Source organism: Gossypium hirsutum, chromosome D13 (assembly GCF_007990345.1).
Source record: "Gossypium hirsutum isolate 1008001.06 chromosome D13, Gossypium_hirsutum_v2.1, whole genome shotgun sequence".
In the NCBI taxonomy this organism is placed as follows: Eukaryota; Viridiplantae; Streptophyta; class Magnoliopsida; order Malvales; family Malvaceae; genus Gossypium; species Gossypium hirsutum.
The window spans coordinates 14,933,611-14,961,213 of NC_053449.1; the positions used below are offsets into that span (position 1 = coordinate 14,933,611).

Sequence of the window (27,603 nt, forward strand, 5' to 3'; positions counted from 1 at the left end):
ATATATATGATCTTGTCCTAAAATTATTTTAAATTACCATATTATTTAATAATTGGAATACAGTTAATTTCTTACCAAATTATCTAAAAATGTTAAAAATTGTGTTTGGTAAAAATTTTAAAATAGCTGGCACAATAATTATGTTTTAAAAAACTATTAAATTTTTTTACCGTACCATTCTAAAAAATTCAAATATTGTTTTCTTAAAAAATATTAAAGTGCGAATTTATCATCATACTATAGATAAATATTGAAATTTGTCACTGTACTTTATTTTTATTTATATTTGCCGTTATTTTTTAAAAAAATATGAGTAAATTTGTAACTTAATTTTTATGTTATTGAATTTTACCACTAAAATTTAAATTTTATTAATTTTTGCCACTAACTCTTATTTTTAGTTAAACTCTTATTTTAAATTTATATTGAATTTTTATTTTTTAAATTACAAATATCTTCATTTAACTTAACGAGTAAATATAATTCTTGACTTTCCTTTCTCATCATCTAAACAAAAGCACAATAAACAAATTGTCAAAAAGAAACCCAAATCCAATAGTTGGGAGATTCAAAAGCTTTCTCCAATAATGTGTTTCTTCTATAAGAAACAATGCTTATAAGCAGCTTGTCAAAGCTCAAAATCTATTTAGTCCTATGTCATACATCCAATGTCATTTGTATATATGCTCCCTCACATCAGCACAAAACACAAGACTCAATATGAAGCATACATGAGAAGAAAACAGTTGGATTGAGTTAATGAAGTACATGCATACAGGAATATGCTTGTGTATTTTCTCACCTTGAGAAGGTGGCAATTTGTTACAATTTGTTTCTGGTCAACCGTGTCAACAAGAGGTTCCATCATAGCTTGCTTTTTTATACAACTCATGTCAAAGCCATAAACATTATTCCAAACTGTAGCAAGATGATGCCATGTAGAAAAGATGGGGTATATATAAGAATCCAAAAAGTTGAATTGCAATGAAACACAATAAAAAAACTCGTTGAAAGTTATACAAATACATATGAACATGAATACCTAGATTTATATCAATTTAGCAGTCTGTTATACTCACATTCGATCTTGTTGTCTTTGGACTCGGCATCCTCAATTGCTGTCAAGTAAAGAGAAGCTTCATCTGGTAGCACAACTCCATCATCAACCTGACACGGGTGAAGGAATAAGAACTTTGATTGTAAACAATGTAGCTTATAAGAACCCAACAAAAGTTTTGTTTTCATGAGCAAGAGTAAAAATAAATTTAAAAGGCCCAGCCCGTTTACCACACGAAATAATAAGGAAGCAAACTGCTCAAGAGAGCTTGACATGATGATGGAGTTAAAATCTCAATCAATTAACAGTTATAGCAGGAATCTAAGCTACTTTCTGCAAATCATAGCATGCAACGGAGAATTTAACTAACAAAGTAGCTAGCTGCCCCCAACCAAAAAGAGCTTGAGATGATGGTAACTGGAGTATGGGAAAAGGCCAAGAAGACATTGACAATAACATAAGACCAGGCACCACTACTGCTGCCATACTAGAATTTAGATTGGTCGCACAGTGGTATACTGGATATAGTATCACAAAAAAACCCCATATAGGCAGCCAGTCTTCACAACTAAACATAAGCCATACCTAACACATACAGCTCCATAACAGCCATACTAGATTGAATATCAGTTAATATAGCATACACATAAATGATTCATGAAGGAACTTCCTATTACATGATAAAAGTGCAAAAACATATTTCCAACCATGAAAATATTTTGAGTATAAATATTTATGGTATCAAGTATAGCAGCAACTTACAAGCCATTTATCACGGGCATATAACACTGTGTTCAACATATTCTCGAACAATAAAAAGTAACCCATCCACTCAGATATTATAATATCTACTTTTGCAACAGGAAGCTCAATTTCTTCAATCTTTCCTTTCAAGACCGTGACAACTGTAACAATTAAATAATTCTTTGGTAAACAATGCGCTAAAAAGGAGAGGAAGCAATACAAGAAGACACAAAAATTTTAAAAACTTCACCATCAGGCAAGCCATTTGTTTCAACAATTTGTTTAGCCATGTCAGCCATATGGGAGCATTCAACCTAGGAAAGGGAAAAATATGAACAGCATTTGACAAATAAGAGATAGACGCCAGGAGTGTAAGAATTTGGTCAGACAGATTATTAACAACACATAAAATAGAAACAAAAGGAAGATGTAAACTGGAAGTCATACAGCATAAACATGTGCCACCCCTGCTTTTGCACAAAACAGGGACAAAATTCCAGTCCCAGCTCCCACGTCAAGAACTACTTTGTTCTGGAATAGAAACTTATTCCGATAAATAACATTTTGATATGTCTTGGTTCGCACTACATCTTTAAGCATTTCCTGAAATACAAGGAATGGCAGGTTAACACAGAGGAAAAAAATTTCACAAAAAAGAAGAAATGAAAAAGTTACGCAACCGTATCAAGTTCTTCTACTGAAACCAAGAAAACAAACGCAGAAATCATTTCCAGAAATTTAAGTAAAAGATTAAGTTAAAAAAAGAAGATAGTTTTTGGATAGTAACTGTGATGCATTAATTCATGTATGAGCTTAAACAAACAGAAAAATTACAACCAACCCTCCAATCATAGATATTCGGCACCCAATAGATCATAAAATAATGGTGATTGAAGCAGAACCATTCCATAAATAAGTCGACAAAAACAAAACAAGATTCAAATGTCCAAGTTGTTGCACACTTACTTCATGAATACCTGCACATACACAAAAGAGGGGACAAAGATTTAGAGGAAAGTGCTCACTGGAGATAAATACAAGAATGTATGACTTGAAACATCAGCGAACCCAATGCCCTACCTAATACTGACATGCTAGCCCCATAAACATGCAACCAGTGAACCACAAATTACTTAGATATAAATAAACTATTGAACTCAACAAGCTTTAACTTTTGCGAAGATAGAAACTTTCTTCTCACATTCGAACCTTCTTCACAAAAATCTGAAAGGCAACACTAAGAAATCCTCACATTCTCATTGTTTTCTAATCAACAAGAAAAATCAGTAAAAAAACTTCAAAATTGAATCTTGGAAAAGAGGATGAAAAGCAGAAAATATACCGAAGTGAGAGTAAGAATCGAAGTAATAATCAGCACTGGTTTTATCATCTTTGCCGTCGCAACCGAAAAACGAAACGTCGGGCTCTCCTATGGAAACATCTTCACTAGCTTTGTCAACGGCGACGATTGAATCATCGAAAAGGAAGAAACAGAAGACGTGGATTTTGGGTAAAACAGAAGCGGGAATGGGGAGGGTAAAACAGGGACCAAAACTGAAGCAGCACCTAAACTGAGCTCAAGGAAGCGATTAGAAATCGGTGGATTTCACCGATTAAGTCAGTAATGGTTTAACCCCGTAATAGCAATACATTGAACCAAACAACGGATTAGAGGCATAATAAGTGGGACCCACCGATTAGTAGCCAATACACCTAACCAAACATAGTGTAAGATTATTGTAAAAGTATGAAAATTGAATTAAATGTTTAAAATAAGTATAACGTAGGATTAAGTACGATCGTTTCGTGGCAATGAATGAATTGACAGATAAGACCATCGTTGGACCATGACAATGTTTAAATGTAAGACCATAGTTAGGCTATGGCATTTTAATGAAAACACCATAACGGGGTTATGACACCTTGAACGTAAGACCATGGTTAGACCATGGCAGTATAGATACATGTGTAAGACCATAGTTGGGCTATGGCATTCTGATGATAAGACCAGAAGTGGGTTATGGCACTACAAATGTAAGACCATGGCAATGCATATGTAAGACCATAGTTGGACTATGGCACAAAAAGAACGATGTACTCATATCCGTAAGTCGTTCTTTGATTCAGTAAGAAACGGTAAGAGACTTATGTGATTGAATTGAAAAAATTATAGATTATTATTCATATTGATCTGAAGGAAGTCTGTTTATTGATTATATTGTATTTGACAAGAAAAAATGTATGATTTATTTACAATTTAATTTATTATATTATATTAAGTTCGGTAAGATTAATGTTTAGCCTATTGAACTTACTAAGTTTCATTAAGCTTACTCGTGTTGTTTAATGTTCTTGTAGATTAACGTGTAGTCGGAAGATTGGATCAACACATCAAGCTACACTATCCAGTTTATTCTCGTAGTTTTTGCAATGTAAATTTTGGTTTATATGGCATGTATAGGGTTGGTTTGACAATGAAATAGTTTGAATTGTGGTTGTGAATATTATATATTTGTATGCATGTAATTAGTAGTAGATTTGAATAATCAATGAAATGAGTTAAGTAGGTAGGTATAAGTAAATGAAATATTTGTGATGTTATGTCAAGTTGAGAACATGTTTTAGCTTGTATTGATTGCTTGGTGAATGTAAATATGTGTGAATGTAAATGAAATATATTAGTGTATGTGAATGTTGAGTGCAGGTTAATGTCAAAATGGGTAAAAAAATTTCTTTAAAATGACCTATTTTCGTCCACACGGGTAGAGACACGGGCATGTGTCCCTTGCTTTTAAGAAAATTTTTAAAATTTTGGGAAAATTTCCTGAATACCCGGTTTAGTCTCGATTCACTTCTAAGGTGAATATTGGGTCTCGAAGGTCCATTTAAGGGACAATATGAGTGTTATATGATTGATTCTTAATATGTGTAACAAAAGTTGGGAAATGACCGTATTTAATTCCTAAAGTTCAGTAATGCTCCGTAACCTTGTTCCGATAACGGATAAGGGTTAGGGGTGTTATATTTATTGGTATCAGAGCTTCGGTTTAGTCGATTCTCAGAATGATAGTAATGTGTAAAGTGTTTAGAAATACATGCCATATAAATCTGTGATAGTATGATGTGTATAATCCGATCTAACTTTTTTTTTCTTATAGATTGTAAAGATGTCAGATAGATCTGAACATGCTGAACATGATGACGTCAATAGTAGAGTGCAGTCATCTGAGCACGAGACAAGTAGTAACATCCCAATTACTCCTGCTCAAGAATAAGAACTTCAAAATGTGCTCTTTGGATTTATGAATCAATGGTTTAATGAATTTATGCAAGAAAGAAATCAAGCTCAACAACCTCCTCCCCCTACTACACCATCCGAAGTGCCTCTGGTAGCACCTCTACCTCATTTGGTGATTGAATCTAGTAAACGTACTCTGATCGAAAAACTTAGAAAATATGGGGCCGAAAAATTCTGAGGTAGGTCAGATGATGATCTTTTCAAAGCTGAGTACTGGCTTTAGAATACAATAAGAGTTTTTGAAGAAATTACTTGTTCAACAGATGCTTATTTGAGATATGATGTTTCCTTATTGAAAGAGGAAGCATATAATTGGCGGATGACTATAGTGGTCCTGGTGCCGAAAGAGAAAATCACTTGGGAATTCTTCCAGAGTGAATTTAAAAAGAAATATGTTGACAAGAGATATTTGGATAAAAAGAAGAGGAAATTTCTTAACTTGCAACAAGGAAATCAGTTAGTAGCTGAATACAGGAGGGAATTTGTATACCTCAACAGATATGCCCGAGAAATTGTATCAACTGAATAAGAAATGTTATTCGATTTGAGGAAAGTCTAAATGATGAAATTAGAATGATGATTGGGGGCATAGAAAGTTCAATAAATGTGAAATCCGGTTTCATGAGGTCATATTTTTGGGTCATATTGTATTAGCCGAAGGGATTCGGGTGGACCCGAGTGAAGTATCTGCAGTGGTGAAATTTAAAACTCCAAAGAATATAACAGAAGTACGAAGTTTTCTGGGTTTAGCAGGATATTATTGCTGATTTGTCAAGAACTTTTCGATGATTGCTTTACCGATGACTCGATTACTATAGAAAAACATAAAATTTGTTTGCTCTGATGAGTTTCAACAGAGTTTTGATCAGTTGAAGAAAATGCTAATAGAAGCTTCGATCTTGACTCAGCCAGAACCAGGTGCACCGTATGTTGTTACAGTGATACGTCTTTAAATGGATTGGGTTGTGTACTGATGCAGTTGGGAAAAGTAGTGACCTATGCTTCTTAGCAGTTAAAACCGCATGAGAAGAATTATCCTATACATGATCTTGAGTTGGTTGCATTGTGTTTACTTTGAAAATCTGGAGACACTATTTATACTACGAGAAATGTTATGTGTTTATCGATCACAAAATTTTGAAATACTTGATGACTCAGAAAGAGTTGAATTTGAGACAGAGATGATGGTTAGAGATACTAAAAGATTATGACCTGGTTATTGATTACCATCCGGGGAAGACTAATGTGGTTACAGATGCACTTAGTCGAAAGTCATCATTGTTTGCACTTCGAACGATGAACTCTCATTTGTCTCTTAATAAAGATGGATCTATATTAAAAAAATTGAGAACGAAAACTATGTTCCTTCAACGAATTCAGGAGTTGCAAGATAATGATCCAAAATTGGTGTTGAAACAACAAATGGTTCCGGACAAGTTGAGTTCAGAGTATACCATTGATAATAATGGTATGTTGCGTTATTACAATAGAATTTGTGTTCTGAATTATTCAAATTTGAAAAATGATATCCTTTCTGAAGCTCACAGTAGCATGTATTCCATTCCTCCGGGTAGTACAAAAATGTATTGTGATTTGAAAAGAATGTATTGGTGGTCGGGTATGAAATGGGAGATTTGTGAGTTTGTGGCAAAGTGTCTGATTTGCCAACAAGTCAAAGTAGAACATCAGGTACCAAAGAGTTTGTTACAACCGATCATGATTCCTTAGTGGAAATTGGAGCATGTCACGATGGATTTTGTATCTGGATTACTTGTGACTCCGAGAAAGAAATATTCAATCTGGGTGATTGTTGATAGATTGACTAAATTGGCACATTTTATCTCGGTTAGAACAGACTTTTCGCTTGAAAAGTTAGCGGAATTGTGTATATCAGAGATTGTGAAGTTACATGGGGTTCCCACATCCATTATTTCAGATCGGGATCCAAGGTTTACATCGAGATTTTAGAGTAAATTGCAAGAAGCTCTAGGTACAAAGCTAAATTTCAGCACTGTGTTTCATCCTCAGACTGATAGGAAATCAGAACAAGTGATTCAGATTTTGGAAGACATGTTGAAGTGTTGCATACTTGAGTTTGGAGGTAGCTGGGAAAGGTATTTACTGTTAAATGAATTTGCATATAACAACAGTTATCAATCCAGCATAAAAATGGCACTATTTGAAGCTCTTTACGGAAGAAAATGTAAGACTTTGTTGTATTGGTCTGAATTGAGTGAATCCAAGCTAGTGGGAGTCGACTTAATCCAAAAAACTGAAGATAATGTTCGAATCAATTGGGACAGTTTGAAGGCTACTTCTAACCGTCAGAAATCATATGCAGACTTGAAAAGAAGAGATATCGAATTTACAGTTGGTGATCGAGTGTTTTTAAAAGTCTCTTCTTGGAAGAAAGTACTACGATTCGATAAGAAAGGGAAACTGAGTCCAAGATTTATTGGACCGTATGAAGTTATAGAAAGAATTGGCCCTGTAGCTTATAGATTAGCTTTGCCTTTGGAACTTGAGAAAATTCATAACGTGTTTCACGTATAGATGTTGAGACGGTACATATCAGATCCTTCACATGTGATTCCTCATAGTGAAATTGAGCTACAACCGGATATGACTTACTCGAAAGAACCGATATGACGTACTCGAAAGAACCGATAAGAATTTTGGGTTAAGAGGTTAAAGAATTACAAAATAAACGAGTACCATTAGTTAAAGTATTATGGCATCGTCATGGTTCTGAGGAGGCTACTTGGGAAACAGAAGAATCAATGAGATCACAATATCCAAATATATTCTCAAGTAACAAATTTCGAGGATGAAATTTCCTAAAAAGGGGAGAGTTGTAACAACCTAAATTTTCAATGGTAACGGAAATGGTGATTTGAAGTCTCAAATTCCAATGAGTAAACTCATAAATTTTATTATTAAGTATTTACGAGTTAAATGTAATTTTAGAAAGATTTGTGAAATAGTGATTTGAGTTTAGAAGGAATTATTAGGTTAATTGGTTTTAAAAATAAGGTATCGAGACCTCAATTTTATAAACCGAGTCATAAATATTTTTATAAATATTTACGGAGTGTCATTAAGGTAGTACTAAAGTTTCGTTAGAAAATTTTATCGTTTCGATAGTTAATTAATTAAAAAAGACTAAATTGAAAAAGGTGTAAAACTTGCTAAAGTGATTAAATAGCATAAATGGTAAACAAAGGAGGACCTAAGGATAAATTATGCCTAAAATAAAGGCATGAGGCAACATAAGCAGAAAAGAAAACAAAAATCATGTGATTAAAAGGTAAAACTATAATTTTTATGAAATTAACGTAAATAAATTGAATTCTAAACTTTTCTAGGCTATTCTTCTTCCAATTTTTAGTACAAAAATGCCATTGAAGGTCCTCTAAGCTATTTTTTCATAGTTTTGCATCATGTGAGTTCAATTCTTGCTATTTTCTTGTAAATTTTGTGTTTTTAACACTTTTATAATTAGGTCCAACTATCTAATTCATTAGCTTTTTGTTATATGGGTAATTTTAAAAGTTACCATTGAGTAGTCTCTAAACTATCACCAATTTCACAATCGAACCCTGGTAAGTTCATATGGTTAAAATTTCATGATTATTTGTCAATTTAGGAATGGTATAATATATTTATTCATATTTTGTTGTTGAAATTAAGATTATTGTAGAAATATGAAAATTGAATTAAATGTTTAAAATGAGTAGAACGCAGGATTAAGTACGATCGTTCCGTGGCAAAGAATGAATTGACAGGGTAAGACCATGGTTGGACCATGACAATGTTTAAATGTAAGACCATAGCTGGGTTATGGCATTTTAGTGAAAAGACCATAACTGGATTATGACACCTTGAACGTAAGACCATGGTTGGACCATGGCAATATAGATACATGTGTAAGACCATAGTTGGGATATGACATTCTGATGATAAGACCATAAGTAGGTTATGGCACTACAAATGTAAGACCATGGCAATGCATATGTAAGACCATAGTTGGACTATGGCACAAAAAGAGCGATGTACACATATCCGTAAGCCGTTCTTCGATTCAGTAAGAAACAGTAAGAGACTTATGTGATCGAATTGAAAATTTTATAGATTATTATTGATATTGATCTGAAGGAAGTGTGTTTATTGATTATATTGTATTTGATAGGGAAAAATGTATGATTTATTTACAATTTAATTTATTATATTATATTAAGTTCGGTAAGATCAATGTTTAACCTATTGAACTTACTAAGTTTCATTAAGCTTACTTGTGTTGTTTAATGTTCTTTTAGATTAACGTGTAGTCGGAAGATCAGATCAACACATCAAGCTACACTATCCAGTTTATTCTGGTAGTTTTTACAATGTAAATTTTGGTTTATATGGCATGTATAGGGTTGGTTTGGCAATGAAATAGTTTGAATTGTGGTTGTGAATATTAAATATTTGTATACATGTAATTAGTAGTAGAATTTGAATAATCAATGAAATAAGTTAAATATGTAGGTATAAGTAAATGAAATATTTGTGATGTTATGTCATGTTGAGAACATGTTTTAGCTTGTATTGATTACTTGGTTGGGATATATTAGTATATGTGAATGTTGAGTGCAGGTTAATGTTGAGAACATGTTTTGGCTTGTATTGATTACTTGGTTGGGTTATATTAGTGTATGTGAATGTTGAGTGAAGGTTAATGTCAAAATGGGTAAGAAAAGTGCCCTTAAAATGGCCTATTTTCGCCCACACAGGCAGAGACACGGGGATGTGTCCCCTACTTTTAAGAAAATTTTTGAAATTTTGGAAAAATTTCCTGAATACCGAGTTTAGTCCCAATTCACTTCTAAGGTGAATATTGGGCCTCGAAGGTCTATCTAAAGGATAATATACGTGTTATATGATTGATTCTTAATATGTGTAATAGAAGTTGGGAAATGTCCGTATTTAATTCGTAAAGTTCGATAATGCTCTGTAACCCTGTTTTTGTAACGGATAAGGGTTAGGGGTGTTACAGTGAAATTAAGTGTCACTACATCATTGTGAACTAAAAATACCCTAAAACTATCACAATGTCACCTCAAAATTCTAACACAAACAAACTTTCTCTCCTAAAATTTTAACACTCAACAAAAAAAACAATTTAAAAAAATCTAAAGGTCGGTGGGTGAGAGAGCTGATAGAGTAAGGGGAAGAAAAACCCTCTTTATATAGGCAACCAGGGAAAAAAATTTAAAATATTATGTAGGAGCCTATGACTATCCGGGATTCCCAAGATGGAATGTTTCAAAATTATCCCAGGATTCCCTATTAGGGTTAGGGTTGAAATGTGAGGGAAGAAAATGCCTTCTGCAAGAGGCCCCCTGAATCCTAACCTTAAACTCAAAATTCTCGGGCCCCAAAATCTGGAATAAAATTCAGTTATCACATCCTATATATAGAAAAACGTTATAACAAGAAGCATTTTTTAAAAATAATTTAGACTTTTCAAGAATACGCTTCTTGTTAAGCATTTTTAAACTTGTCATTGTCATGTCCAATCTTTTCCAACATTTTGAAGTTATGTTTGATATCCAGGGGTAGTATTTTTTATAAAAATAAATACATTCTGTGTAGAGGTTCCATACTAAAATTTCGAGCAGATTGTTTGCACAAACATATTTGCATAAGAAGAATATTGTTTATGTTACAAATCTGAATTTCAAAAATCAACCCAACAAAGCAAATTAGTTCAAGTAAGTGTCATTGTTTGAATTTGGATAATATATACTCATTTTTCTATATAATTTTTTGGTTTTAAACATGTGAAATAGGTTATTTCGTTGAAGATGAGTAGACGAATTAGAGTTGTTGTTTATGACAACGGTCAAATTTGCAACACCAAAATTGGAGACATTTTTTATCAACCCAATCTATAGAATTGGTTTTCAACCAGAGCACAAAATTGCACGAGCTTCGATCAAGAATTAGAAGGAAAGTGTCGACTTCAAGCTAGAGAAGATTTTCAAGCTTGAAATATAGATATCTAATGTCACTAAACCCTGTATCAACACAATCTATAGATTTGGTTTTCAACCAGAGCATAAAATTGCACGAGCTTCGATCAAGAATTAGAAGGAAAGTGTCGACTTCAAGTTAGAGAAGATTTTCGATCTTGAAATATAGATATCTAATGTCACTAAACCCTGTTAGATATGATATATTTGAGCTCAAAGGCAACAAGGAAGTCGAGGCTGTCGAAACCACTTTTTTAAAAAACAAAAAAAAGTTTGTTGTCGACTTAAAAAAATGAAAATGAAAATGGGAGTCGCCACCGATCTTTTATTGTGGTGTGATCGGATCACCTTGAAAATAATTTTAGGTCTGCGAATTTTGAGAAAATAGGTTCGGGAGTCGATTACGCACGAGGAAGGATTAGCACCCTCGTAACGCCCAAAATTGGTACCGAATCGATTGTTTAATGTCTTAATGTCAAAATTCTAAAAAGATTTTAAAATACGATCCTTTGAAAAGAAAATTTGAGTGAAATGAATTGAACGATAAGGCTCACTTATTTCAAAGAAATAAATTGTAACACTCAGTAAGTTAGGGTGCGGCATTAAGTTTATCTCTTGACTCTTAAAACTTATGCATTTTGAGAAGGATATTTGATTATTTGGGTCAAATGAGAAAATCAAAACCCAATAAGTTAGGGCTCGATTTCACAAAACTCCTAAATATCAAATATTTCCTTTATTTTCATTTATTATAAAAATCCTCGCCTCGAGAAAACAACATGTCATATCCAATGCGTTAGGACACAACGTGTCGAATTCCCGAGGATGAGCTTTTTATTTAAAATTTGTAAGCTTTATTTGAAAAAGGTATTCGGCTATCTAAATTTAACGAACAAATTAAAATCCAGTAAGTTAGGGCATAATCTGCTCGAGAATCGTGAGCACCAAGTATTTGAAAACTTATGGATAAACGATTTCAATATTTTCCTAAATGGATGTAACGCGATTGAGTGGTAACGTATTACGCAAAGGTGATAATTTGAAAATAAAACACACGTTAACGAATCATGAATGATAAATAAATACAAACTAGCATGGCGATAATAATCTCAATCATACAATATACCAATATCGATGTTCAAAAGCTAAACAAATCTATCATCAATTTTAAGAATATACCAAGATAAAAAAAATGAAAAAAATGTCCTACATATAAAAGTTTTAAAACAAATTGTACGCATGAACTCAAAATAAACTTGAAATAAAATAATAACAACCTTGAAAGATTGTATAAAAAAATTATATGAGCATTTAGCATATGGATATACAAAAATGAATTTTAACATATAACCTAAACAAAACATTAAAATATGTACAAGTTATACCAAATTCTTCTAAAAATATACATATTAATAAATAATGAATCAAATAATGACATGTCAAGTTTGAAGATAGAAATATATAATAGATATTAAAATATATGATAAATTTAAAGCACATCAATAATAACTTAAAATAATAATATATTACATTTTAAAATTATACTAAAATAAGTACTAAATTCGATTTAAAAATTATACTATGAAAAATCAAATTAAAGTTAAGACATAATTTAACTATAAAGAAGAAATAATAATAATAATAATAATTGTAGTAAAAATGATAAATGAATATTAAAGTAATCATTTTAGTAGTAAAAATAACAAATTACTAATTTGGAATTAAAGCAGAAATTTAGGGGTAAAACGTGCAATAAAATGAAATGAAAGGGACCGATTTGAAATTCTTTTGAAATTGGAGTGACTAGAACCGAAATTAAACGCACAAATCCCACGTGGCATTCAAGTCAGATCATTGGAAACGGCGTCGTTTCAGACATTCGTCTCCTCAACTAACAGGAGGACGAAATTGAAAACAGGATCGAATTATGTGGCCAAATTAAAAAATATAAAAAGATTAAACTGAAGTAAATAAAAAAACAGGAGGACTAAATACGCAAATAAACCATTGAAATGAAACTCGCGGATCCTTCCCTCGGGTCAGGTCACCGCGCGGTTGCTGGGATTAATCGGTCAATACGGCACCGTTTTACGCGCTATACAAGATCCCCCCAGAACCTTAAAACCGTTTGTTAACAAACAAACTTCTCGAAACCCTCTCTGCGCCGCTTTAGCATCAAAATCCTTCCCTCGTGTATTCAATCTTGGCCTGAACGGAAGGGCATTCAGCGACGCATCGACTCAGGTAATGTTTCCGAACTCTTCGCCTCTTTTCTTTTTTATATGCTTGTATATATCTATTTAATAGCAAACGAAAAAGAAAAAATGTAATTGGAAAATAGGATCGAAAAGAGGAAAAAAAAGAAAACCTTTTTTTTGGATTAACTTTCATTTTTTGATACAGCCTTTTCGTTCTCTCTCTGTTCTCTCCCTGTTTTTTTTACATTCCAACCTTTTTTAAAAAGAAGAAGCCCCCCCCTTTTTTTTTACAGATTTTTCCATCTTTTTTTTGTAAAAAGAAAATACAAAAAACCTTTTTTTTCCTTTTTCTCTCCTATTCTCGTTTTCGCCCCCCGCTCGTTGTGCTTTTGCTTCTCCATTTGTTGCTTGGTTTCTTTTGTTTGTGTTGTTGCAGATACGGAGGCCAGCTAGTGTACGGAGCCGTATGGTGACGTGGCGCGGAGGCTCGATGCATGCTGAAAGCAGGAGCGGCGCACCAACCATTAGGGCTTTCGGCTTTTGCTTGCGTTGAGGTTGGGCTAGGGTTTCTACATCTGAATTTGTTTTGGGCATGGGTGCTGGGCTTGTGAAACCGGGTTAGGCTAGTGTTTGAATAGTTTAGGTATTGGGTTTCTATTAATTGGACTTTGGGCTTTATTTATTTATTTATTTTTGAAATGTATGTGGGTTTTAATAGTTGGGCTCGGGCCGAGCAAAATTTGGATATTACAGCTGCCCCTCTTTGCTTATTGTCGTGTAACAGGAACAGAGCGAAGACTAAAAATGACCAATTTTGCCCAGTCGAGCTTGGACCTTGGTGCTCTTCTTCTTCTAGTGGCTCCATTCCATCCTACTGCATCTTCAGAGGTATAGGAATTGCTTCGATCTGCTCCACTGTAATATCAGGGAGATAGGATTTGTAACTCGTAACTTTTGGAAAGTAAGATTCGCCATTGTTGCTTTAATCTTTTTAACTTCAATGTCGGGGAAGCATGATTCGCTGTTGTAGCTTTAATCTTTTTAATTGCAATATCGGGGAAGCAAGATTCACCGTTGTGGCTTTAATCTGCTTTACTGCATTGCCTGGGAGATAAGGTCTGCAATTTCCTCGATCTATTCCACTGAATCTCAGGGAGATAAGACCTGATGTGATCTACTCTACTATAACTTCAGAGAGATAAGATCCTCTATTTTAATCCGCTCCACTGTAATCTCAGGGAGATAGGATTACTAGCTTCAATCTGCTCCGTTGTAATCTTAGGGAGATAAGATTTTTGGCTTCAATCTGATGTGATCTACTCTACTATAACTTCAGAGCGATAAGATCCTTTATTTTAATCCGCTCCACTGTAATCTCAGGGAGATAGGATTACTAGCTTCAATCTGCTCCGCTGTAATCTTAGAGAGATAAGATTTCTGGCTTCAATCTGATGCGATCTACTCTACTGTAACTTCAGAGAGATAAGATCCTTTATTTTAATCCGCTCCACTGTAATCCCCGGGAGATAGGATTACTAGCTTCAATCTGCTCCGCTGTAATCTCAGGGTGATAAGATTTCTGGCTTCAATCTGATGCAATCTACTCTACTGTAACTTCAGAGAGATAAGATCCTTTATTTTAATCCGCTCCACTATAATCTCAGGGAGATAGGATTACTAGCTTCAATCTGCTCCGCTGTAATCTCAGGGAGATAAGATCTGTAATTTCCCAGATCTGTTCTCTGGGGAACATGATCTATATAATGAACCTAATTATGCCTAATGATTAGGATGGCATGATCAAAATGAATCAAATGCTCCTAACTAGGCATGTGAATAGTGTTTGCATGAATGTAGAGTTTCATTTTTTCGAGAAATGATCCCGCTTAGGTTGTCATTACTCGAAGTTTATTAAGGCTTTGCCACTGATGTGGTGCAACGCCTTCTCGCTTGACTGGCTTGTCTGAAAAACATTTAGCCAAGTTGCCCCCCACTGTAAACCTTAAAGTTATAACCACTGGGGCGCAAAATTTGTACCATCATTCTCCTACTGTAATTCAAGGGTAGAAATATGTGACTTTTCCTCGATCTTCTTTTGTCACAATTTAAGGATATAGGATCTAAGTCTGTCTGGTCCCTTACACCATTTCCAAGGTATTGTACCAAAGAATTACGCGCAGATGAAGGCTCTCTTCTCCGAGGTAATCTCCTCCTCTTGCCTGGTGATCATTGATCGCTTGTTTATTTAAGCTTTATCACCAACACGGCATCTTGTCAATCAATGCATTTGACAACAAAATCCAAAGAGAATGTCCAAATTTAGACTCTTCCTTCTCAAATTTCCAACCTTTAAATTTGGTGTGTTCTAAACAATAGTCCTGTTTCAGGCTCCTATATTATTTAGAAACTTTTCAGAGTAATATGCAAAACTTCCTTTGTGAAAGTTTTATTAGTCCATTAATCATTATTCCAATGCAACATGTTTGCAAAAAGGTCATAACAATGGATATGAATAAAGTTGGTTCTGAGCATAGCTTGAAAGAACAAATTATCGAAAATAGTAAAGAAGGATGACAAAGAAATTAATTAGGAATGTATATCTTGGAAAGGAAAAAAAATATTCCAAGAACAAAAAATAATATGAGAACTGGGTGTCCCAGATATCGCAGCTTGAACTTCTCTGTACAAACTTTCTACAGACCATTTTGAGTTAAACATGTGTTTAGGAGATCTACAGTGCTTTGTCGAAGCCCCAAGATGTCGCTTATCCTTTCCTGTTGATTCAGGCATAGCAAGATCACCACATGCCCCAATATAATCAAAATTTGAATTGCTCTGATCACTTCATGCCCCATTCTGATCAATATTTGAGCCGCCCTTTTCGGGTTTTCAACTCAAATCCCCTTTGGCTTAAGGTGCCCTTTGCGGGTTTTCCCCTTAGCCTCTCCATTTTTACTCTTTCATTTTTCTTTTTCATTTTTCATCTTTTTTTTTGGAATTGGCCATTTCTTCTTCTTCAAACGAAGTATTTCTTGACTGGATCTGAGTTTATAGGACTGGCAAACTCATTTAGGATCAGCGTTCCTTTGAAAAAGGTCTTCTTTACAACACAGGGACATCCCCGACTTAGCATTCATTTCCTTCTAGAATCTTTTTGTTGAAGAATGATATTTTGGCATCCACCCTTTCGTGGAATTCTCTGAGATGACCCTGTTTATTATGGGCTCGTATCATCTGGTACATTCGACCCTAATGAATAGCTTTTAACCCTTTTTCTAGGTCCAACTAATCATATCGAAATTGGATCCTTCCAACTCTAATACCCGGAGGGAGGGGATTTCAATAGATAAAACTACCTCAACCGCGTAAACCAAAGAGAACAACGTTGCTCTGGTAAAAATCTTGATGGATGTTCGGCAAGCAAGGAGGGCAAATGGTAATTTTGCAAGTCTCAGTCATTTTTCAATTTTCTTGATGTTCATCTCTAGTCAATTCGGTGACGAATCGTGGTGTTTGCTTGTGAGTTGATTTCAGACCTCAGCTATCGTGCTATTGTTCAAATTCAATGCAATTTCCAATACCATCTTCTCTGGAATATTGGCGTATGAAGCAGCCTCTAATGATCTCAAAAATGAAGCAATGCCCATTAGAAGTCTTCGATAATGGTGATGTCCATGCCCCATTTTGCTCAAAATTTGAGTCGCCTTTTTCGGGTTTTCAACTCAAAACCACCTTTGGTCACAAAGCGCCCCTTTGCGGGTTTTCGCCTTGGCCTCTCCTTTTCCTTTTCTTTTCCTTCTTTTTTCTCTCTTTTTTCATTTTCATTTTGACTTTGATTGATTTCTCTTTTTTACTTTTGACTTTGATTTTTTTCTTCTTTTGTTTTGATTTTGAGTTTTTTTTGCTCCCTTTTTGAATTGGATCTAAACTCTTGGGATTAGGCAAGTCCTTGTTATCCCTTTCAAAGAATCTTCTCTGATATCGGATTTTCCTTTATGGAACCCTTTGGGGTGAAACTACGACTGGAAACTTTTGATCTTCCTCTTCCATCAGGATAAAATCCAACAACATCTTGAAGGGATGAAAACTCGACTTCAAATGGGCAAAGTTATGCTGAATCAACGAGAGAGGCATTGCCCCAGCAAAGAATTTTCATTGCGTCACTGCAAATTTTGTCATTGTGTTGTTGTGCAGATTTCATTATCAGCACTTAACCTGACATATCCTGGTATGATCATACAAAGACACATTTGAACTCTACAGGTCACTCAACAAGGTGTTGCTTCGTCTTTGCGGTCAGGTCAGTTCTAATCTTCACCAAGCCCACAATTTCTAATGGTTCCTCGTGAGGTAAGATCTGTCGGTTCTCTTGTTCTGCCATCCTCAACAAGTTCGGAGGTAGGCTACAATCCATGTCATTTCCAAATTCATGAGATCCGTCTAAACACATGCCTCACTCAAGAGGAAAATCTGAGTCTGTAGCAGTGTCATTCATGTCATTGATATCTGAGACCCATAATAAGTACCAAAGAATATGCAAAAAAATGTATAAATTTATGAATAATTATTTATACAATATGATTATGAATGAATGAATAACAATTCAAAAGAATGAAAGAATCTGGAATTATTTGTAAATAATGAAAATATTGGCTCAACAATGATCGCAAAGATGTATTTCATTAAAATAATAACGTTCAGACATGAGCCTATTTCACAAAGGAATTTCTATCATTTTTAGGCTAAAAACAACAAAAATGTTCTAAACATTACTCTAGATAAGCTCTAAAAACTACAGGGATTTCTTCCGCAAGCCAAATGCTTAGAACGCTCCCAAATTTATAAGGGCGGGCATCTAACAAGGTCCCTTTTTTAGTTACTTTTTTGTTGATGTGAACATTTCCCGCTCTTCTTCATGCATTGCATTCACTCTATTATCAATTATGATTGGGTAACAGATTTTCTGCACTAAAGTCATCAAACTTGACAACACCCATGTTAATGAGCCTTTCAACAAGCTTTTCAAAGACGGTGCAATTTTCTATCGAATGTCCCCCAATTCCCGCATGATAATCGCACTGTGCATTCGCATCATACCACTTAAGGTACGGAGGTTGCAGGGGCTTTGAGTAGAAAGAGGCAACAATGTGCGCATCGAATAAGCGTTGATACAGCTCCTTATACGACATCAGAATTGGTGTGAACTGGAGCTTCTCAGTACTTGATTTCATTCCAGATTCTTGTCTCAATGAACCTTGTTGACTAGTGACCCCTTTACCTGGATGACTTGCTGACCTTGAATAACCTATGTTATTCATCTCATCTTCTTTTCTCCTTGAGACTGACTTTTGGTTACTCTCTCCACCCTCCATTCTTCCATTTCTGATGGCGTTTTCGATCATTTCACCATTCATGATTATATCTGAGAAACTCTTTGAAGCACTTTCCAACATGTGAGTGATGAACGGGGCCTTCAAAGTGTTGACAAAGAGCATCGTAGTTTCTTTCTCTAGGAGTGGCGGCTGGACTTGGACTGCAACCTCTCTCCACCTCTGTGCATACTGTCTAAAGCTTTCATTCGATTTTATTTCTAAATTTTGTAAGGTGATTCTGTCGGGAACCATATCCGTTACATGTCCGTATTGTTTCATGAATGTCTGTGCTAGGTCCCTCCATGAACCAATCTCGGTATGGCTCAACTGATTGTACCATTTTGATGCTGCTCCAATGAGGCTATCCTGAAAACAATGTTTTAATAGCTGATCATTGTTAATATACCCAGTCATTCTCCTGCAGAACATGGTGATATGGGCTTCGGGGCAACTGGTCCCACTATATTTCTCAAATTCAGGCATCTTAAACTTGTGAGGGAGTATTAAGTCTGGAACCAAGCTCAAATCTTTTGCATCGATTCCATGGTGACTATCGGCGCTTTCCAGGGCTTTGAATATTTCCTCCAACCATTTACACCTATCCTCCCATTGTTTTGGCAATTCTGCGATCGCCTTTCCTTTTTCAGCCATTTATCGAAATCGGGAATAACAAGATTCACTGGGTTATCTCTAGGATTAGAACCTGATCCAGACTCAGTCTGAACCTATACATGCGGAGGCGTAAAGCCTGGAAGATAAGTGGGTCCAGTCTTGTCTTTTTCATCATTTACCATAGGGCCTTTCCCCTTATTTATTCCTTTTAATAATTGCGTCAGCTTAGTCATCATGTCCTTTTGAGACTCTCGTATCCTTTCTGTCATGTCCTATTGAATTTTTTCCAATTGCTCCTTCATTTTTTTCTATAACTGATCTTGCATATCCTTTTGCATTTGCTCCAATTTCTTTAATCTTTGATTCATTTCCTTATTTTTGTGACGAGTACCGTAAGGATCTTTGATTCATTCGCATCATACCACTCGTTTAGACTCTTTCAATGGATTTTAATGCATGTAATGCAATGTAATGCAAATGCATGAAATGAATGCCTAAAGAGACGTTGATTCTGATTCAATTACATTTAGGAAACTTTTCTAGAAAGCAAATTCCTTTACATAAAGCAGATGCATGTACGGCCTCGCCCTTATATTCCAAGAGACAATATTTTTTCTTCATCCGAATATTTGTGATAATCTCGCCAACTTCCAATAGATGCCACTGCTAACTCCTTTTCTTGATCTTGGTCGCGATCCATCATCTTCCCATCTTCATAAGGCTCGTCAGCTTCTTTAAGGGATTTGGAACGTCGAAGGCTCTTCGACAATTGCCTTGAATCCTCAGGCCACGAAGCAAGGTCACGAACTCTTCCATTACTCTTCTTGTGTTTCTCATAATATATTCAGGCAGCCGTATTATTTTCTACTTTATCAAGGAATCCGTATTCCATGACAAGCTTTCTAATTTAGTAATCGGACTTGAATCAATATCTCTTTCCTAATATGCAAATGCAATGCAATGCAATCATAATCAAAACACAACAAAAGGGGTTGGTACAAAACAGAAGTAAACAAGGAAAATAGAAAGTACCTAATCATGTAACCACTAGGAATTTGGAGTGGCTCTACCTAGGTTAAGTTCCTAAGTCCACTATATGAGGTTTGGTTCTAAGGTCAAGGTACCCGAACCAGCAGATGCCTCGATCCTCACCCATTATAGGCTCATACAGACCGAGTTTGGTTCAGGGGAATACATTTCCCTATGGCTGCATAGAGATGAAAATCTCACGAAGACATAGGTACAGATGTATCCCGGAAGCGATCCACTATCCTGCACGGAGGTGAAAACCTCACGAAGGAGTAGCTTCTCACTCTCACTTAAAAGGGAAAGACTAACAGTTTTTATGCAATATGATGCCAAGGTACAAAATAGTAATTATACAAATGCAAAGAGAGGATCGTAATTTTTCAAATCAAATTTTTAATTTTCGATAATAAGACAACAAATAATAAATTTTACGGCTTGACTCTCTAAAGTTCCCCAGCGGAGTCGCCAAGCTGTCGAAACCACTTTTTTAAAAAACAAAAAAAAAAGTTTGTTGTCCACTTAAAAAAATGAAAATGAAAATGGGAGTCGCCACTGATCTTTTATTGTGGTGTGATCGGATCACCTTGAAAATAATTTTAGGTCTGCAAATTTTGAGAAAATAGGTTCGGGAGTCAGTTACACACGAGGAAGGATTAGCACCCTCGTCACGCCCAAAATTCGTATCGAATCGATTGTTTAATGTCTTAATGTCGAAATTTTGAAAAGATTTTAAAATACGATCCTTTGAAAAGAAAATTTAAGTGAAATGAATTGAACGATAAGGCTCACTTATTTCAAAGCAATAAATTGTCACACTCAGTAAGTTAGAGTGCGGCATTAAGTTTATCTCTTGACTCTTAAAACTTATGCATTTTGAGAAGGATATTTGATTATTTGGGTCAAATGAGAAAATCAAAACCCAATAAGTTAGGGCCCGATTTCACAAAACTCCTAAATATCAAATATTGCCTTTATTTTCATTTATTAGAAAAATCCTTGCCTCGAGAAAACAACATGTCATATCCAAAGCATTAGGACACAACGTGTCGAACTCCCGAGGATGAGCTTTTTATTTAAAATTTGTAAGTTTTATTTGAAAAAGGTATTCGGCTATCTAAATTTAACGAACAAACTAAAAACCATTAAGTTAGGGCATAATCTGGTCGAGAATTGTGAGGACCAAGTATTTGAAAACTTATGGATAAACGATTTCAATATTTTCCTAAATGGATGTAACGCGATTGAGTGGTAACGTATTACGCAAAGGTGATAATTTGAAAATAAAACACACATTAATTTGAAAATAAAACACACATTAACGAATCATGAATGATAAATAAATACAAACTAGCATGGCGATAATAATCTATATCATACAATATACCAATATCGATGTTCAAAAGCTAAACAAATCTATCATCGATTTTAAGAATATACCAAGATAAAAAATGAAAAAAATGTCCTAAATATAAAAGTTTTAAAACAAATTGTACGCATGAACTCAAAATAAACTTGAAATAAAATAATAACGACCTTGAAAATTTGTATAAAAAAATTATATGAGCATTTGGCATATGGATATACAAAAATGAATTTTAAGATATAACCTAAACAAAACATTAAAATATGTACAAATTATACCAAATTCTTCTAAAAATATACATAATAATAAATAATGAATCAAATAATGACATGTCAAGTTTGAAGATAGAAATATATAATAGATATTAAAATATATGATAAATTTAAAGCATATCAATAATAACTTAAAATAATAGTATATTAAATTTTAAAATTATACTAAAATAAGTACTAAATTCGAATTAGAAATTATACTATGAAAAATCAAATTAAAGTTAAGACATAATTTAAATATAAAGAAGAAATAATAATGATAATAATAATAATTGTAGTAGTAACAATGATAAATGAATATTAAAGTAATCATTTTAGTAGTAAAAATAACAAATTACTAATTTGGAATTAAAGCAGAAATTTAGGGGTAAAACGTGCAATAAAATGAAATGAAAGGGACCGATTTGAAATTCTTTTGAAATCGGAGTGACTAGAACCGAAATTAAACGCACAAATCCCACGTGGCATTCAAGTCAGATCATTGGAAACGGCGTCGTTTCAGACATTCGTCTCCTCAACTAACAGGAGGACGAAATTGAAAACATGATCGAATTATGTGGCCAAATTAAAAAAATATAAAAAGATTAAACTGAAGTGAATAAAAAATAGAAGGACTAAACACGCAAATAAACCATTAAAATGAAACACGCGGATCCTTCCCTCGGGTTGGGTTACCACGCGAGTTGCTGGGATTAATCGGTCAATACGGCGCCGTTTTACGCGCTATACAAGATCCCCCCCAGAACCCTAAAACCGTCTGTTAACAAACAGACTTCTCGAAACCCTCTCTGCGTCGCTTTAGCATAAAAAGCCTCCCCTCGCGTATTCAATCTTGGCCTGAACGGAGGGGGATTCAGCGACGCATCGACTCAGGTAATGTTTCCAAACTCTTCGCCTCTTTTCTTTTTTATATGCTTGTATATATCTATTTAATAGCAAACGAAAAAGAAAAAATGTAATCGGAAAATAGGATCAAAAAGAGGAAAAAAAAGAAAACCTTTTTTTGTATTAACTTTCATTTTTTGATACAGTCTTTTCGTTCTCTCTATGTTCTCTCCCTGTTTTATTTTACATTCCAACCTTTTTTAAAAAGAAGAAGCCCCCCCTTTTTTTACAGATTTTGCCATCTTTTTTTGTAAAAATAAAATACAGAAAAAACCCCTTTTTTGTTTTTTTTTACTTTTTCTCTCCTATTCCCGTTCCCCCCCCCCCGCTCGTTGTGATGTTGCTTCTCCATTTGTTGCTTGGTTTCTTTTTTTTTTGGGTTGTTGCAGATACGGAGGCCAGCTAGCGTACGGAGCCGTACGGTGATGTGGCACGGAGGCTCGATGCGTGCTGAAGGCAGGAGCGGCGCACCAACCATTAGTGCTTTCGGCTTTTGCTTGCGTTGAGGCTGGGCTAGGGTTTCTACATCTGAATTCATTTTGGGCATGGGTGTTGGGCTTGTGAAACCGAGTTAGGCTAGTTTTTGAATAGTTTAGGTATTGGGTTTCTGTTAATTGGACTTTGGGCTTTATTTATTTATTTATTTATTTCTGAAATGTATGTGGGTTTTAATAGTTGGGCTCGGTCCGGGCAAAATTTGGGTATTACAGAGGCAATGCTCAATTCACATTGCTCTAGTGAAATACTATACTAGAGTTATATGTCCATTATTTTTTATGTTGAGGAAGGTGCTCTAAGTTTGACAACAGTTCGAATTAATGCCTATCAAGAACAATAACCAGAAAGCTCAACCATTCGGTTGCATGGTGGGTTCATAGCATTGTCACAAAGCTCCTATCAGGAGATGTCGAAATCATCAATAGGAAGGCATTTATCGGTTTCAACCCTCGATTTCAACTTTTTCGTACAGTCCATCCAATATTCAGGGTTAGTTACTAACCCAAACATCAACACCCCGACACTACATTCTTTGAGTGCTTTTGATTTCAACTTCCAAACACTGATGTTCTATGTTGGAAACATTTATACGAGTATGCCATCAAGTTACACTGGTGGGTGATTTGCAAGTGATTTTGGTTTTAACATAGGTTTTACAAGAACGGCTGATGTACTCCATACAACTTGCACCGATGAAAGGACATCTTGTTGGATCTGGTGCCCTAAGTGGAATTTTTTTTCTAAGTACACTTATATTTTTTAGAACAAATTGGTTAATAAAATTATTCATGAATTACATTAATATTTTGTATAATGTACTCATAAGGTTTTTGCACACAAAGCAAAATGGAAGCAAATGTTGCTCATTGATTGTCAATTGTTTAAAATAATACTAAGCAGTATTACGTGGTCAGACCGCAGTACAAAAAGATAGCTTGTATTATTAGATGATCCTAAACATGTCCTTAGTCTAATTGAAAATGACCAAACCAATTGAAAGACTAATTTGGCATCTATCAAATCCAATTGGATGAGCACTGAGTAGTTGCTTTCGTAATGGTATGTCGTTGAGTAGAGCTTAGTCTCGATACTATAGTAGAATGACTTTGTGAATAAATGAGTTTATAATTAATAGGCGAAAAGCCATAACTTAATTATAAATCATTTGAGCCTCAACTACATATGTCCAATCGATCCCTCTGCTAGCTTGTTGAAAACCAGAAATGAATTGTGTGTTTGAATAGAAATGAACGGAATGAATAGGAAATAAGAAATGAGAAACATTTAGGAATGATTATGGTTTTTTTTTCGAAATGGAGAAATAGAATCATTTGGAAATGAATGTAGGAAATGGAAATGGAAAAGGAAATGATTAGTTTACAATTCTATATGGATTACTTAAAATTGATTAGAAGAATGAGTTTATGCTTACTGTTTTGAAGCTCGGAAATGAAAATAAACCATTCAGTCACAGTGACCATGTTGAGTTATTTTCTCCAAATTTTATCAAGGGTAAAATTGTTAAATTTTATTAAGGGTAAAATAGGGATGAGAAATTTTTTTATAAAATATAAATTTTTATTTTGGAAAATAGAAAAATATTTATTGGGATGCGTTAAATTATAAAGTGTTGAGTTAAAAGTCCAGAAAACACATAATTGGGCCCAATACAATGAGATGCTCGAATCCCCATCATAATACATATGATGGGAAACATACCCTATTAGTCCATCTCCTTCTCCTAGTTGGACTAGAAAGTTGTTTTTCTATTTGAAATAAATATCTACAATTCAAAAAGGGTTTTATCTTCTCTCCCTATAAATAGATACTATCGAAACCATTTTTTTAGGAAAAAAAATGGGAATCGATTTTGAAAATGGAGTCGCCACCAATATTTAGAGAAAAATAGGTTCGGGAGTCGGTTACGCACGAGGAAGGGTTAGCACCCTCGTAACGCCCAAAATTGGTACCGAATTGATTATTTAATGTTTTAGTGCCAAAACTTGAAAAGATTTTAAAATACGATCCCTTGAAATGAAAACTTGAATAATCGAATTGGATAATAAGACTCATTTCAAAGAAATAAATTGTCGCACTCAGTGAGTTAGGGTGCAACAGCTCAATCTTTGAAGTTAGATTTGTCTTTTTAAATTTTATAAATTCATATGTTTTGAGAAGGATATTTGATTATTTAGGTCAATTGAGAAATCAGAATCCAGTAAGTTAGGGTTTAATTTCTCGAAATTCCTATACATCAAATATTGCCTTTACTTTAACATCGAGATAACAAAATGTCGTATCCAGTAAGTTAGGATCCAACATTTTGAAATCTTAAAAGCTTTATTTTAAAATTGTATGGTTTTAATAAAATAACCACTTGGCTATCTAGATTCATCGAGAATAATTGAAGCCCAGTAAGTTAGGGCACAATGCTCTAATTAACTATGAACACCAAGCTTTTTTGAAAATTATGAAATGAAAGGATTGTAGTGCTTTAATAGAATACAATTTTTACAAATGAAACATGATTGAATAACAATACATAATGTAAAAGATAAATAGCAACCCAAACCTACACTAAGAAGTACTAAGCAAGATAGGTGAATACAAATAGCAATAATGATTTTAATATTATGCAAATACCAATATTAATAATTAAGCATCAAACAAATTGATAATCAGTCTCCTAAAAAGATACCTCAAAACAATGAAAAAAAAAATTATAATCGATATATACTTTATACAAAAATTCAAGAAAAATTACATACATTACTTCAAAATAAATTCAAAAATATTAAATAATTAGTATTTGGAACAAACTAGGAATAGATTTAAAGTAAGCAATATATATTTATTAGTTAGACATAAAAATATAAAAATAATGATACATACATACTAATATATAAAAAAATAAGTAAAATATATTACAAAATTTTAAAAGGAATTAATTATATATAAATAAAATAGATTTGAAAGACATATGCAAATATATTAAAAAAACACTTAAAATTAATTATCATATAAAATCAAAACATTAATACGTACTAAAAAATAATTTAATAAGCTATATACTTATATGAATAATAGCATTATAACAAATATTATTATCTAAAGATGTACCATATAGGAATATATATATAAAGAGAAAATTAAAAAACAATATAAAATAAAATATCAAAAATTTATTCAAATTACAATACACTCCAATAAAATACATAAAATACTTAATAATGAAATAAATAATAATATATTATATTTAAAACAAAATACCTAATGGATTTAAAACATCAATGTATAATAAATTTAAATTATATTAATTAACAAATTAAAATAATGGCATGTTATATTTTAAAATTACACTAATAATAAATTTTAAAACAATATCAAATTTAAATATTAAAATAATATTAGATTTTCTAGAAATAAATATGTCAAAATAAGAATTAAATAGATTTAGAATTAAATAAAAAACTAAATTGCTACTAGAATTAAAAGAGAAAGAAAACGAGCTAATTTGATAATTGATTCAAAACTGAGGGATCAAAACAGCAATTAAACGCATAAATCTGGATATTCAAAATCAAACGTGGAAAACGACACTGTTTGAACAAGGATCCAAATGAAATTGGTATCAAATGCGAGGTAACAATTAAAAAAATCAAAGAAAAACTGCATTGAAACAAAAAAGAATGCGGATGGGCTCATTGCGCAAATTTCCCCTTGATCCAAAAAGGCACGGATCTAGCCTCATTCGGGCCGGGTTCAAGCGCGGGTCATGGTCGTCGAAACGATACCGTTTAGAGGCTATTGAAACAAACCTCAAACGGTGCCGTTTCAATAATCAGATATAAAATAAATAAAAAACCCTAAACAAAATTCAATGAGCCACTTAAAGCAAAAACCTAATCACTCCCCTCTCCTTTAGCGCCGTTTCATGCCTTTAACTTCCCTCCATATCCGATTGCGACGGAGTAGAAGGAAGATCGGCCACCAGGTAAGTGTTTTATCTTCTAACTCCTCCTTTTCTTTTCTCTTTTTGTTTGTAATCAAAACCAATCGAAGGAAACAAAAGAAAAAAAAAGAAAAATCTGAAAATCACCTTTCGAATCTCCTTTTTATTTCCCTGAATCTTTTTCTCTTTTTTTGTGTATAATATATGTGGAAAAAAAATCCTCGAAACAATACAGAAATGGGGTTTTATAGCCCCGAAAATACATCCATTTTTTCTTCTATTTTTTTCCTATTTTTTTCTTTTCTG

General features: G+C 33.8%; 1 protein-coding gene across 1 annotated transcript; it reads right to left on the reverse strand.

Annotated features, from left to right (window-relative positions):
* Positions 1 to 715: 715 nt before the first annotated feature.
* LOC107919361 (probable protein arginine N-methyltransferase 1) lies at positions 716 to 18,809 on the reverse strand. Its single transcript, XM_041108589.1, has 8 exons — positions 18,520 to 18,809; positions 3,144 to 3,355; positions 2,768 to 2,778; positions 2,249 to 2,404; positions 2,052 to 2,115; positions 1,820 to 1,962; positions 1,080 to 1,167; positions 716 to 918 (listed from the first exon to the last, which is right to left on the reverse strand). Exons 1-8 carry the CDS (start codon positions 18,807 to 18,809, stop codon positions 716 to 718), a joined length of 1,167 nt encoding a protein of 388 aa, XP_040964523.1.
* Between the last annotated feature and the right edge of the window lie 8,794 nt (positions 18,810 to 27,603).

Excerpts from the sequence above, each read along its gene's own strand:
- LOC107919361 (XM_041108589.1), bottom strand. The coding sequence starts at position 18,809 with ATGCTCTTTGTCAACACTTTGAAGGCCCCGTTCATCACTCACATGTTG. Across the intron at positions 2,116-2,248 it reads GGGTGGCACATGTTTATGCT|GTTGAATGCTCCCATATGGC; the intron begins GTATGACTTCCA and ends TCCCTTTCCTAG. Across the intron at positions 919-1,079 it reads CAAAGACAACAAGATCGAAT|TTTGGAATAATGTTTATGGC; the intron begins GTGAGTATAACA and ends ATCTTGCTACAG.